Below are 14,358 nucleotides of genomic sequence, written 5' to 3' on the forward strand. Positions count from 1 at the left end.
ACAAGCAAGCGATTTATGGAGCTAAATTAAACAGGAATTTGCTTTCAAAGCCATCTCATGATCACGCGGTTGCTGATAAGTCTGCATTGTACATCCAACCCACAGGATAGCCCAGGGCTTGCTTCTAAAAGCAAATTTGAGGCATGACATCATGCAGGAAGTCATTGCGGAGGGTTTAGCAAGCCAAGCGCTCTCCTCTGATCTCAGAAGAAAGTGGACGGGTGGTTTGCACATGCTGGGGGCAGAAACCAGGCTTCAGCAGAGCATTGGGAAACCAACATGCCTTGGAAGTGCCTTCACGGGCTGCCAAGTAATGAAAGCCATGCCATTGCTGACCAAAACCACTCAGGCTGTCTGTTTTCCTGCCAGTTTATGTTCACTGGTGAAACTGTTTTATGTGCAGTGATGTCTAAGCAGTGTGCAGGAAATATGTTGATCAGTCTGTCTTGAAACAGTTGGTTGGGCTTGGTGAAATGATTGCCCTCCCAAGTACCAAAACAGCTGTGTCACCATATGTACATATGCATCCTAAAGTGTCCATAATAAACAGAGTTGTTGTTTTATCTCTCTTCTTTTTTTTTTTTTTTTTTAAACCACATGGGAATTTCTAGGGTTTTCTATTCTCTAGTCTCATTCACAGTCCATATAATCACAGCTGGTCTCAAGCCTGAGAGTGCATTGAGGTTGGCCAGGATTAGTGATGATCCCAAAAGTGGCCATTGAGGTTTAGTGGTACCCATAAACTGGTGATTTTTTTTTTCCCCCTCCTGCAAATAGGGATGGGACCTTAGCTGTAAAGAGAAAGAAAATGGACAGGAGAGATCATGTGGATATTAAAGCCTTCCTCAAATCAAACAGGCTGCTTAAAAAAAGCGGGTCCTGGAGCACTCAGCCAGGGATTTACTTTGCTGTGATTCATCCTTTCTTTTAATAGTGGTACATGTCAAAATGCTGATTTAATGGGGCTAGGAAGGAATTTGGAAAGTGCTGTGGTGAGGCAGCAAGGCGACTTGCACTCCAGCATCATGTTGCTCCAAGGATCTGGCTCCAGGCTTTGAGCTGGCTGAATGAACAACTTTACATGCTTTATTTTTTAATTTCTGTGTGGCATGTGATATTTGCCCTCCCTCAAAATCAAGACTTCAAGGCAAAGGGCTGCCTTGTGGCTAGACCTCAGAAGTGACCAGTGCCAGAGGCCCCATTTAAACCACCATGTCCTTCAGCACCCTCATGACCAGAAGACTGGTTCTGCACTGAGTCTCCTCCTATTCCTTTTCCTCCTGTCTGAGATAGCTCAGGGGGGGTTGCAGACCCCACATCCTTCCTTAGGTCACCTTATTTCATATGATGGTTTCTGCAAGGCTGATAGATAATTTAAAATAAAAAAAAACAAAAACCCCACCACCAAAACCCCACCACCAAACCAAAAGTATTGTAGTTGCGTGCAGCCCAGGAGAGGCTTTGCATAACCCCAGACACCATAGGAAGGCTTCTCAACTCTGGAAATCATTTGCCCCTGATGTGAAGTTTTGTCATGTACCTGTTTCCCTTCCCCCAAGGGAGGATTTTGGTTCCTCTCGCCCTTCCCTTCAGTCCTTCTGCAGCCAGGTGGGCATTTCTGGAGACCAAAGCAGTTCTGCTCCGTGGCAGAGGGGACCAAATTGGGTGAATGATTTGTGATCAGGTCCCACTGAGTGATTCCGGGCCATCCCATGAGTCCTGCTGGGGCTGGCATCCTTCATTTATGGCAAGTTATTAGTTTATTGCAAATGATACTTGCTTTTTCTTTTCCTAATGAAATGATTCAATGAATTAGAAAAGACAGAGTCAACACCAGCATCATCTAAAGTTGTGACTAATAATGATGGCAAGGCTGATGGCAGAGGTCATGTCTCATATCCTTTGGACCACCAGGGTATCTGCAGACCCAAGCCTTGCAACTGGGAGAACTGGGAGCTGTTATTCTCCTGCTGATAATTTTGATTCTTTTATGAATATTTGATTTTAAAAAGGTGCTTAATTAGCCGATCACTTCATGTGGTGTCTGGCTTCATAAACTCATCCCATGGGAGTGGATTTATGGTTAAAAGAACAAAGCGGTGACTCTCATTTTCTACCGACAGATTATTTTATGACCTTAGTTTTTATTTTGTCATAGAATCAGGTTTTTTTGTGTCTTTCTAACACTGTGCGGTGTTTGGTGTTGCAGCGATGCCTATGCGGTTGGCTGGAACAGTCGGATGGGGATGCGGCACAGCAGGCTTGCCAGCCCTGGCACCTTCATAGACAAAGATGGGATATTCGTCAATGCGACCAACAGCAAGCTGCTGGAGAGGGCCCACGGCATCCTCATGTCAGTGCAAAAGGAGGGGATTTGGCTTTATTCCTGGAGTGTAATGAGCAGCATGGGTAGTTAGAGGAATGTAAATAGACAGAATATAAAAATATCAGGGTTTCAAGTAGGCTTGGAGATGTTTCATGGTTAGGTCAAAGCGACCCCATTATGTTTTACACATCTGATTTATTTAAGTCTTATCATTCATTTGTAATGACAGATGCAGGGAAGAGAGAGAAGGAAGGAATCTGCCAGTCAAATCACTCTCAAGATATGACAGCAATGTAATGCAGTCGCATTTTTAACATTATGTCAAAGTTTCTGTTACACATTAGGTGGGGAAATTACGTTGATGATTCACACTGCAACTTCATCAGAAGGTTCAGAGAACATCGCTGGGGTGGCTGGAGTTAACACAGGGTATGAGAAAGCAGGAGGGTGGTCAGTCGTTTCACGACGCCACTCCCTCGCTCTACCCAAATTACTGGCATCCCCATCATTTCCAATGTAATGATTCCCTTTAATTGGATACCTTCCTCTCAAACCTGTGACACTAAATTTGTAAAACTAGTTTGCAGCATGCAGAAGCAGCCCAATGTCAGTGCAGGTTATAGGAAGCAGCTGCTAAAGGGGATTTGGAAGGGCTTGTTTCATAAACTCCTCCATTCTGCAATTGCACGTGTGGATTAACCTGAGCCATTATTATGTCCCCAGGCGAAATAAGAACATCAAAGCCAAACCCAATCTCCCGAAGGTGAGCGAGAAGCAGCATTTTTACCTTGCCTGTCTCTAGGTTAAGACTGTAGGTACAACGATGGGTGTGAGGAAGATCGCTTGTGTCTACATCAAGACCTTGATCAACTCAGCTCTGTTCAGGGCTCTTTAATTTATATGAAAACAAAGGATTTCAACCCTGATTTGTGCTGGGAGAATGCTGTATGAGCACTTGCATCCTCCTTTCTTGGACCTGCTCTGGCTCCTTTTTTCCTCCTCCTGGGAGGAAAATACATGCTGGTGAAATTTGATAATTAAATCTCTAAACTGAAATGAATGGGTAGGTTATGCAAGAGGGCTGGTACCTGATAGACAACAGGCTTGCCTAATATTCAGTTTCCCTCCATCTTGGCTGCATTTACTATATTTGAAGAGATCTGTTGTATCTAGAAGAATAATGCTTGTTGTGGTGCTGTGTCGGTGTTTGGGAACAGAGGACCAGGAGGAGCAAACTTTGGTTTTACAACTCTCTGCACACATGTTGCACCTGGAGAGGCACAGATATAGTTAATCAATGAACTGCTCATTAACAGTGAATAGTTTGTCTGCAGCCCTTACTGTGTAGGAGAGCCAAATTTTCTATGGTCAAAGATCCTTTTGGCAAGTCCTCAGAGGAGCTCGGAGGAACATGATCTGGAGGATCTGGCTCCAGGCGAATAGAGCAGAGCTACATTTCAAGCTATCCCTCAGTGTTTCCCATTGAGATTAGGTAGGGTGGCAACCTAAGGAAGCCCTGCAGGGGGTATAAAGAGGGGCATAGCAGATAGCATGATGATAAAATCTAGTTATTCTTGTATTTATAAAAAACAAATGGAGTCTCTCTTTTTCCGCAGCACATGCTAGACGTGAAGTCCCTTAAGCACCTAACCAACCTGACACTGCATGACCGCATTACCAAATCTCTCCTTCATCTCCATAAGAAGAAAAAACCGCCCAGCATCAGTGCCCAGTTCCAGGTAATCCTTCGCATTTGATACAAAGAGGTGAATTAAAAGTAAATAATAAATAAAAATACCTGTTTCGGGTCCCCAAGGTGCCGAGGAGGACACTTGCAGGCACAGTCCTGTCCCATCCTCACCACCGTTGGGGATATAAATTCAGCCAAGGAGGTGGCTTGGGTAAGCTGGGAGACACCTTGCATGTATCTAAATGGTGTAAATGGAGAGAAACGAGCAATTGTGGGTATTATGGGGGATGATGCGGTGGAGCAAGATGGGACATGAGGATGAGCTGCAGAGCAGAGATGTTGGTGCATCCCTGTCCTCTGGTACTCCACTTTCCAAGCCGTTGCATTGTGAAGCTTTCTCCACCGAATCCAGAAACTGCAAAATCCTGAAACGACATTTTTACCATCTTTTTACTTGCATTCAGTATCTGAAATTCAATCTGTTTTCAAGCCAGCCAGAATGTGAATTTTAATAGGGGCAGAAAGGTCAAAATATTGCTGCATTATCTCCAGGCAGGCAGAGGAATTCAGAGGAGGGATCAATACAGTATTTGTTGTGTTGTCAGCACTGTGCACCAGCCAGCCGTCCCTAGGAGTAGCTGCAGCAAAAATAATCCTCCAGTATGTGCATCAGGACTTGGAAACTGCTACATGACACATGCAGAAGTAGGTGGTAATATTAGAAAGCAGCTTTTCAGTTAAAATTCAGTTTCTAAGCAAGTCTAGCTTGGTTTTGACTTGTAATTTTGATGGTTTTTCTGGAGATGTGGGTCATTTTTAGAAAGTCTCCATGCATAGCTCTGGGTAAAATTAAGTGATTAAATATATACATGCACACACACATATATATAAAATCTGTGTATACGTAATTTGTAGAATGCACATCTCTGTGTGTGTGTGTATATATATATATGTAAAGCTTAGTCTAGTCTAATGGTATGCTGGTTAAAATACACTTCCACGGAGTTTAATTCATACAGTACCATGGCGGGGGGGTGAAACAGGGATGTCTTGGAGTGAAATGCCTTCCCGAAACCTATTCATCCTTCAAATGAAATTTTGAAAAGCCTCAGGGTGTATGATTAAGATTTTTATATATATTTTTACAGTGCATACAAATAAAGGACCACTAAACACTGTGAAGATTTCTGCTCTACCCCTGTGCAGCAAAGGAGATCATTCAAATACCATTTTCCTTACACTTTCTGACTTTCACCAGTGGTGATTTGACAACCGTAGGAGCTGTGCCTACAGCACATCCTTTTTTTACTTAAATGAATAAAAGCATATTTAAGTTGGAGGCAGCTCTGGTATGACTGCCTGCTCCTCCTTTTAGACAAATGCTGGGCACTCGAGTCCTAATTTCATTTCACACTCATAAGAGAGACGCATTTTTGAGAGAGAGCAGTCTGGTGCAAGCCTGTGAGATCAATTTTTTTATCAAGAGCAAGCTAATAAAATTGCAGCACATGGAATTGGGTCACAGGCAGGAAACAAATGTTTCCTATCATGGGGTTTTGGGGGGGGGGGGGTGCTGATAAATGCTGTCTTGTGGCTAATGCGTGGCTTGCAGCTGCTCTGTCTCCTATTGATTTTAACCATGCCTATACTTTTGGTAATCTATAGGCGCAATAGTTATATTAGAGGATGCTGTAAGAGCAGCGATGGCTTTCACGGTTGAAAACTAGACTGCTGGTACCTGAACTACAGCACAGTGATTTATAGTCTCCCCTTTTATCCTGCATGCAGGCGGTACCCTAGAGAAAAGGATGCTGCCCTGTCTAGCACAGGGTGATGCTGAAATGATTCATTGCGCCCTGAAAGACTGAATACAGGTGGTGAAAGAGCAGGTGGCTGGAAAGTTTTGGAGGCAGAGGGACAACAGAGCAGGGTACGGGGTTAACCTGGGGACCTCTTGTGTCCTGATGACCAGAGCTTGCACCAGATGGCAGAGGGTGTCTGAACCATCTGCTGTGCGCGGGATGTTGCTGGCTGCTGATAAAATGGAAATGGCTCCTACGGGGCCAGCAGTCGCACTACAATCCAATTAACACAATTTCCAGTGCTGGGAGCGCTTTTCTTGCCGGCCTTTCAGCAGGGCTCTTTGGCAAAGGCGTTGCATCCCATGTACCTCCCCTTCCCTCCCACCAGCCCAGTGTGGGGCACAGTGGGATGCTGCAGCATCATTGCTGATTGGTATCTCCTAATAGGCTTTTTTTTTTGTAAAAAAAGAGTGATTTCAGTCTACTTTTAGGAAAACCAGGAGCGTGCCAGTGGAGGTCTGCTGCATCGTGATGTTCCCGCTGCTCCCTGGGATGGGAACGACGGGGACATTTGCATGCAGTTAATAGACACACAATGCAGCTGCATCGCACGTGCGTGGGATCCATCCCTTACTCTTCCCCAGATCCTGGATGTAGATAATTTTTTCTAAATATGAAAGGCTTCCCATAAAGATGCCTTTAAAATGATCAGAGAAGAAAAGGCTTTCTGCAAGCAGATATGTAGGCAAAATGCTTCTTTCTAATATACCATTTTATTAACACATATATTCAAAGATTTATAACTCTGCTTATAGTAAATATTTACACAACTGAGTTCTAAATGCTGTTAAAATCAGGAGTAATCAACTCTGGAGCACCTTAGTAATACGACGTCAGTAATATGCTCGGCAATTAGAGATATTAAAAATATTTATAGGGCACATAAAAAAAAAAATGAAGTTGAAGAGCCCAGCCAGCTGCAGACTGACTCAGCGTGCTTTGATTTTCAGTATGGTTTTATTCAAAGAGCTTGTGCTTTGTTACAGAAGAGTCAAAGATTTGCGAGGTGGAGGCATAACTTGGCGTGATGTACCACTGGAGCAGTTGTGTGTAGCAATGATGCCAGTATAAATTCATTTTTATTGGCTAGACTTTTAATAATGGTGAAGAAATAAGGGGGAATATAAAATGGGAACCTGGAAAACCCTCAATTCTCAGTTGTCTCAACTGTGCATTTCGGCAGAGGAATATGGCCAGGAATATGCTAGCATTGAAGCTATTCTTCTCTAAAACCAGCCTATGAAGTGTTTAGGATTTGCAGGCTTTAAAAATCATTCTAAATGAAGTTATTTGGCAGAATGGGAGTTTGATCAAGAAGAAGGGGACAGGCAAACAATGGAAAGCTCTGATTAGAGAAAGCTGCCAGATCTTCCCTTTGCAAAACTGTCATGAAAATTCCTTTCTAGGCCAGCAATAAAGCTTTGACAATTAAAAATCAGGAATAAATGCTGCATGGAGTCACTTTGGACAGAGGAAATTTTTCGTTATCTGTTGTGGTCTCTTCTCCGTTTCCCAACTGAAGATGTTTTTTCTGTTGCAGGCATCGCTCAACAAGCTGATGGAGACCCTTGGCCAAGCAGAACCTTATTTTGTCAAGTGCATTCGATCCAATGCCGAAAAGGTAAATCCTATCCTGTGAAAGCGGTGCTGCTAAAAATCATCTTGGAAATATTTTGGAAATTTTTACAGGAGGGTTAAAAAGAAAAGACAGCCCCAAATCAAGTTGGTTTTAGAACATATTTGTATATGAGCAGTGGGAAGCATGGATGTTATCACTTGCGTGGTGCTCTTGATAAACTGCACTGGCTTTTCTTGTAATTGTAGAAACATGTATATGAAAAATATATGGGTTTAATTTATATGAAAAATATATTGGTTTTAATAAATGAATTTGACTCCTTTGAAACTCCTGCCACCCATAATAGAGATTTGCAGAACCATGAATTCACTTGTGCTGTTACTGAGCCCTAACGCTTCTTTAAAATAAAGTTTCTGTAGGTAAAAGCAGGTACTTTTAGAATAAGCCACATTATTCAAACTGAGTCAGTGATGCATCATATTTTTTGAATTTGGCTTTAAGGATTGATTTGTCTTATGGGCTAAGGACTTTCAGTTTCAAATGAAGGCTGCAGTAGTGATGCTTTCTTGTGGATTAATCCTTCGGAGTTTCACCTAGACATTTAAAGATGAAGCTTTATGCCTCACAATCTTACCCATTAGCTGTGCCCTTACGGGGGGGGGGGGCTTACTCAGTTTGGGAGCTCAAAAAAAACATCTTTATAGCTTTATATATCTGGTTAGCTGTTTGAAAGTCTCCATGTGATGGCTACTTGGAAGCAAACAGGATTCAACCCTGGTGGGATTAGTACGGTTCCTGTGGAGGTCCCTCCCTCCCCTAGCACTGCTGCCAACGTGCATGTCATGCAGATGTGCTACGTCTGCTGAATCCGTTTACCCACCCGTGCACTTAAAAGCTTCAGTTAAAGGAAATACTTGCTCATCGTTGGCCTGTTTTTCCCCTTCCAGCTGCCCCTGCGGTTCAACGACAGCCTGGTGCTGAGGCAGCTGCGGTACACAGGGATGCTGGAGACTGTTCGCATTCGCCAGTCGGGATACAGCTGCAAATACTCCTTCCAGGTTGGGAAAAACGTTTTCAGGCTTTCCCCACCTTTAGCATCATTATCAGAGTTGTCTGAATGGCGCTAGCTCATTTTTTTTTTAACAAGGTAATGAATTTATAGCTCATGCAAGTCAGTGGATGTAATGAGCTGATGTCTGGCATGGAGTGGTCCTGTGCTGACCTGCTGATTTCTACCAAGCTGGTCTAGACCTAGATGAAGGCTATGAGCCCCTCTGCAGATAACGTCATGTTTTTTGAACAAAAGCAGGGTTTGGTTTTTTTTTTTTGTAACGTGAATTTCCTTTTTGCAAAAAAAGGTATCCAATCTGCATGTGCTCTTCTGTGCATGTTTTGAAATCACCTGGGAATGGCCCCATCGTGTCGGTGCTGGCTGCATCCCATCGGGAGGGTGATTGGCATCCTCTAAACTGTTCAGGAGTTATCCAGCTTTTCCTGTTTTCTTATTTTCTGTGTGTTTGCCAGGTTTTGTGCATGTCAGTCCTTTCATGCTTTGCTGGTGCCGATTTGTTTCCTGCTGGCAGCTGCTTTGGGCCAGATGTCATGTCCCACGCAGCAGCTGTTTAGAAAAGGAAAACTGCTCAGGTTTTTTTTTTTTTTTTGCCTTGAGCAAAAAAACCCCACCTTATTTGGGGGAGGATCTCTCCTCTCATACCTCCTCTGCTCTTTGAGTCCTCACAGCAGTAACTGATGGATCATCTCAGAGATGCTTTGCAGATGCTGGTAACCCCCTTCCGTAGTGGACCTTGCTGAGGATTTGGAGGACTTTTTGCTCGGGATGACCCCGTGCGTTCTGCAGAACCTCTCCTCCCATGATGAAAGACGTTTTTAGGTCCCTGCTTTGATGTGTTTCCCATCAAACCGCAAATGGTGGATGAAACTTCATGTTCCCCAGTCTGTAAAATGCTATCTGTCCTTCTGCCCACACAATAGATCCCATTTCATGTGGCCAGTGGAGCAAATCCGTTATTTGTGGAAGAAAGGGACACAGCAGGACCCATGTAACCAAATCCTAGTGTTTCTTTTTTCCCTTCTCAGGATTTTGTGAACCATTTCCATGTCCTTCTACCGCAAGGAATCAGCCCGTCTAAGCACAATATCCATGATTTCTTCCGGAAAATAAAACTTGATCCAGACAATTACCAAGTTGGAAGAACAATGGTAAATGTTTATCCTCAGCTCAGACTTATGCCTTCATTTCTGTAATGATAAATTAACATCTTTGTGTATGTTTTTAATTAATTAAACTATTTTTCTTCTGTTTGCGAGAAGCCAATGGCTTAAATGAAGCTTTGAATATTGTTAACACAAAATAGTAAGGAACATCGTTGTTTTGCGTTAACCAAGTCACAGGTCTGGTTGTAACAAGGTAGCCTTCAAAAAAACTATGTGTGTAGACACAGCTTGATACAATAGCTATCATTTTGCCTCCCCTGAAGGGAAATTGGAGGCTCTGTAATTCAGAGCTTGGAGAGTCACAGGCTGTAGATGAAACTGCAGAAACCTGTTAGAGGTGGCTTAACTAAATCCAGCTGCTGAACTTTCTTCTGGGCATCCAGGACATAGAAACCACGAGGATTAAAGCATTTGTCTTGTGGTGGCAGGAGCTTTTCATGCTAGTGTTTTTTTGGGTTTTTTTGGCCAGGTTTTTGTGAAGGAGTGGGAGCGGCAGCTTCTGCAGGACCTGCTCCATCAGGAGGTGCTGCACCGGATCACGCTGCTGCAGCGCTGGTTCCGCAGCATGCTCTGCAGGAGGCAGTTCCTGAGCTTAAGGCAAGCTGCAGTGATCATACAGGTAGGTGACGGTGCCCAATTTCATTGCAAATTACAATCCACAAATCCTACAGATACAGCTGATGGGTAAAATCAGGTCCCCTCTCCAAAGAAGGAGCTTACAATGAGGATTTGACTCTAGTGCCATAATAAGTTGGGTATGGGGGAGACAGAGCTGGAAAGCTTGAATGAAAGCAGGTGTTCTCCCATCCCCATGCTACACCTGTTACAAGGAACTGCCTGCTGTGTTTGCAGAGATTTTGGCGTAGTTACCAGAGCCAAAAGCAAGGTGAACCATCCCTGGACCCTCTCATCCTCGGCAAAGCTGCCATTGTTCTCCAGACCCACTGGCGTGGCTTTGTGGAGAGGCGGAGGTTCCTGCAGATGAAGTTTGCAGCCCACCTCATCCAGAGCTGCTGGCGGGAGTATGCCAAGCGGCGGCATGATGCAGCTACCAGCATCCAGGCAGCCTGGCGAGGACACCACACAAAGCAGTCCTACACAGCCAGCAGAAGCAAAGTCATCTGCTTGCAAGCAGTGTGCAGAGGATATTTAGCACGTCAAAGGTAACACCATTGGCCTCGGTTAAAAAAGAAAGTGTTAAGGGATGTGGTTGATGTGAATTCTGGCTCTGCTCAGACTATGGTGACTTGCAGAGGATGGTGTCCCTTCATAGGATCTCTGGCCCGGTCCCAACCCACTGACCCTTCGCTTGTCCATGCTTTCTAACAAAGGAGTTTATTTAGCTGCAGGTCCTACTCTTAGAATAAGCAGAGGCTATTTCAGGTTGGAGTATGTAGGCAGTGGAAAGCCAAGGCCATAAATACTTGTGAATTTGTTTTTTTTTTTTTCCCCCCTTGGCAGCAGCACCAGTTTAAGTAGCCTATTTTTAATTCAGATTACCTCGCCAATCTGGTTGCTGTGCTGTCTCGCAGGGACAGGAGAGACTGGAGCCAGCTGCTGCGAAGGGGAGAGGGTTTCCAGGCATGCCTTGGCTTGCTGACCACGGGGCAGGTCTTGGTTCATTCTCCAGAGGTGCTACCTGCAAGGTGTGGAGCACCTTTACATAGGGTGGAAGATTTGGGAGCTGCAAAGAGCTCTTGGCATGGGGTGGGAGTCCCTGCTGACTCTACCAGAGGCAGCCCAGGCAGGATGGTGAAGATGGAGAAGCCAAGGGGGTGTGATGGGTTAAGCTCTGCTGGCTCTGTCAGCTTGTAAACGAGCTAGAACAGGGATGGAGGCTGGAGCTGCTGCCATCAGTGTGAGAGGAACTTTCAGGTGCATTGGGGCAATCCTTGAGTAGGAGAGATGGTGTAAGAGGAGAAGATTGAAAACTGAACGTGTGCTCGAATCGTCTGGCACCAGACGTGCAAGGAGGGTTGCTTGAGATTGTGATGGTGGTGAGGTGATGGAGGTGGTGATGAGATGCCACCGGTGCAGTGCCTTGAAGGGATGTGAGTGGGCACAGGAGTACGATGTACTGTTTTTCTGCTTTCCTGCAGGTTTAGAGCTTTGAAGGAGCAGCGACTAAAAGAGATGCAGCTGGAGAATGGCCTGTCAGTTAGAGAAGAGGAGGAACTGGAGGCAGATGGTGCTTTGGAAATTAAGGGCTCCGATCCATCTAAGTGGGAGGATGGCTCATTTGAAGAGCGAGTGAGAGCCATAGAGGAACATATATCGCTGATGGAGAATAATCGGGTGAATCACGTGGACCCACTAGATACTTCTGCTAATTTATTGTACAAAAGGCACGAGAGAGCCAGTAGCCAGAGCGGGATGGACACCGAAGACGAAGTCGTCGTTGGAGAGAGACCCAAGTCACTGGAGGATCTCAACCAGAAAAAAGTGGTTCGTGCAAAAAGAGAAAGCCGGAGGATGCGTGAACTGGAACAGGCAAAATTTAGCTTGGAGCTGCTTAAGGTCCGGACCAGTGGCAGGCTGTCACCTTCAGAAGAGCGGCAGTGGTCCACCGAGCTTGTATCTGAGGCACTTCATTCCCCTCAGGGAACCCCAGAGAGTGAAAGCTCTCAAGGGAGCTTTGAGATGTTAAGCTGTGAAGATACCCCAAGTAATAAACGCATTTCCTTAATTTTAGACGAGCAAGATGCACAGTTTTTTTCCACTGACTCTTTGCCTAGCAGCCCCCAGGCTCATCTGCAGGAGAAGTCTTTCTGTGCAGCAGATGTGAACAGCAACTTACCCAGTTGCAGAAGGTTGCCTTCGGACTTGGAGCTACCTGATAACCTCACCACAAAGGAGCGTGTGATCTGCAACCCTCAGAATGTTACATACAAGGCTCATCCGAGAGAAACCTTCCTTTCCAGCAACCTACCTACTTTCTATGTTCCACCACAAGACAACATGAAGGTGGTGGAGAATAACCTGAGGAACAAAGCAATGGAAAGAGAGGAGAGGACAGTTACGTTCTCTGAGGTCAGGAAGGACTCTGAGCCAGACCAGGGCAGAGCCTTGGGAGGGGAAGAAGAGGTGAAGTCCTCTACCAAGAGAGAGGAATGTGAGACAGTGACTGCGACACAGGCCCATTCTCCAGACTCTGTCATCAAGAGACTGGAAAAGCTCAATGTGGAGAAGGAGGAACGGCAAAAGCAACTTCAGCTGCAAAATGAGAGAGAGATGATGGAGCAGATCCGTCAGCAGAAGGAAATTCTGGAGAGACAACGCAAAGCCTTCGAGCAGCAGGGGAGGGTGGAGGCTTTGCAGAGGGCTGAGCAGAGCAGAATGAAGGACCCCTCCCTCCAACCAACCAAAAAACCAGACAGCCGGCCTCAGTCGGTCTTCATGCTGCACCCCCAGAGCAGAGGAGAGCACAGCCCCACCACAGGTGTGACTCCAGCCTCATTGGTGGACATTAAAGGCCTCACCGTTGGGACCAGGGGAAGCTCTCCAGCCCACAGTGCCCCCAAAGACAGACCTGTCAGCATGTTCATGGAGCGAAGAGAAGGTCAATTGGGATCAGCACTGGAACCTCGGTGCCATTCCAGAACGGCTCTGGACCCCAGGGACCTCCCAGGCAGCCACTTCTCGAGGACGGAGCGCCTCCGGCAGCCCCGAATGCCCAACCAGGCCACTGAGGAGACAAGGGCAAGTGCCATGTTCTTCATGCCAAAAGACAATCCCTTCAGCCTCCAGTGAGTAAAAAGATGATATACTTTCTCTGTAGTCTTTCTCCGTAGGCTTTCTCCATAGGCTTTTTGTTCTGCTGGAGACCATTTTATACAAACGGTCTCCAAAAACACTGTTTCTGGAGATGGTACACCTAGCAAAACGAAGACAGGTTTCTTGATCTTCTGGCAACAAGCGGGCAGAGATCAGAGGAAAACGAAAAAGAGCTGCAAATACGATTTCTCTGTCTCTTATGTGGTGGGGCATTATGTAAGCCAGGAAAGATAATCATAGACATTAGCAGGTGAAGGGAATTAATAGAGTCTTGACACTGTTTTCATTTACCCTAAATGCACAGTGGTAGGAGTTTATTTCTCAAGGTAAAAGATGAGGAAAAAGTTCTTAGGATTTTTGGGTGATCAGAGTAGATATGAGTTGATAAGGCAGAAAATTTCAGGATTTTTCTTGCTTACTGTAAAATTAATGCAGCCAGCAATGGCTTTCGGATGATCTTACCATTGCAGGTTAAAAAACAGCAACAGTCTGGAGGGAGTTTGGGATGTGAACACGTTTTTGACAGTGTATCGCTTACATATGTAATTACACATGTAATGGGCTTAGCAGTCGTTCAGCTCCATCGCATTGCTTAAATGATGGGCTGCTCCAGCACAGGGTCTGATAACTAACATACCTCTGAGTGTAGTAGTCCTGTGGTTTATGTGCCATTGCAATGGGAGGAGATTCCCATTTAATTTGTGCAGGTTCCTGTAACTAAAGTCCAGACACATGTGATGGGGAGAAGGAGCAGTCAATAAAAACAGCTCTTTGCCCCATGGTAGAGCCAGCAGCATCCCTCGTGCGTGAGCATGGTGAGGGTTTTATTCAGAAGTGATGGTAGAAAGAATGAGTTGAGCGGAAATCAACTTTAAATGGGCATATTTTTTAA

The 14,358-nt window shown here is 45.1% G+C and overlaps 1 protein-coding gene across 1 annotated transcript in view; it reads left to right on the forward strand.

Moving 5' to 3' along the window:
* MYO9A (myosin IXA) overlaps positions 1-14,358 on the forward strand; it is a 154,786-nt gene that overhangs the window by 118,601 nt on the left and 21,827 nt on the right. Inside the window, exons 16-25 of the mRNA XM_075714213.1 lie at positions 2,210-2,353; positions 3,050-3,089; positions 3,943-4,065; positions 7,419-7,499; positions 8,405-8,515; positions 9,555-9,677; positions 10,162-10,311; positions 10,545-10,855; positions 11,792-12,750; positions 12,799-13,438. Coding sequence (XP_075570328.1) covers positions 2,210-2,353; positions 3,050-3,089; positions 3,943-4,065; positions 7,419-7,499; positions 8,405-8,515; positions 9,555-9,677; positions 10,162-10,311; positions 10,545-10,855; positions 11,792-12,750; positions 12,799-13,438 — 2,682 coding nt within the window. The remainder of the gene's footprint in view (positions 1-2,209; positions 2,354-3,049; positions 3,090-3,942; positions 4,066-7,418; positions 7,500-8,404; positions 8,516-9,554; positions 9,678-10,161; positions 10,312-10,544; positions 10,856-11,791; positions 12,751-12,798; positions 13,439-14,358) is intronic.

The sequence above is a fragment of the Pelecanus crispus genome, chromosome 7 (genome assembly GCF_030463565.1).
Source record: "Pelecanus crispus isolate bPelCri1 chromosome 7, bPelCri1.pri, whole genome shotgun sequence".
In the NCBI taxonomy this organism is placed as follows: domain Eukaryota; kingdom Metazoa; phylum Chordata; class Aves; order Pelecaniformes; family Pelecanidae; genus Pelecanus; species Pelecanus crispus.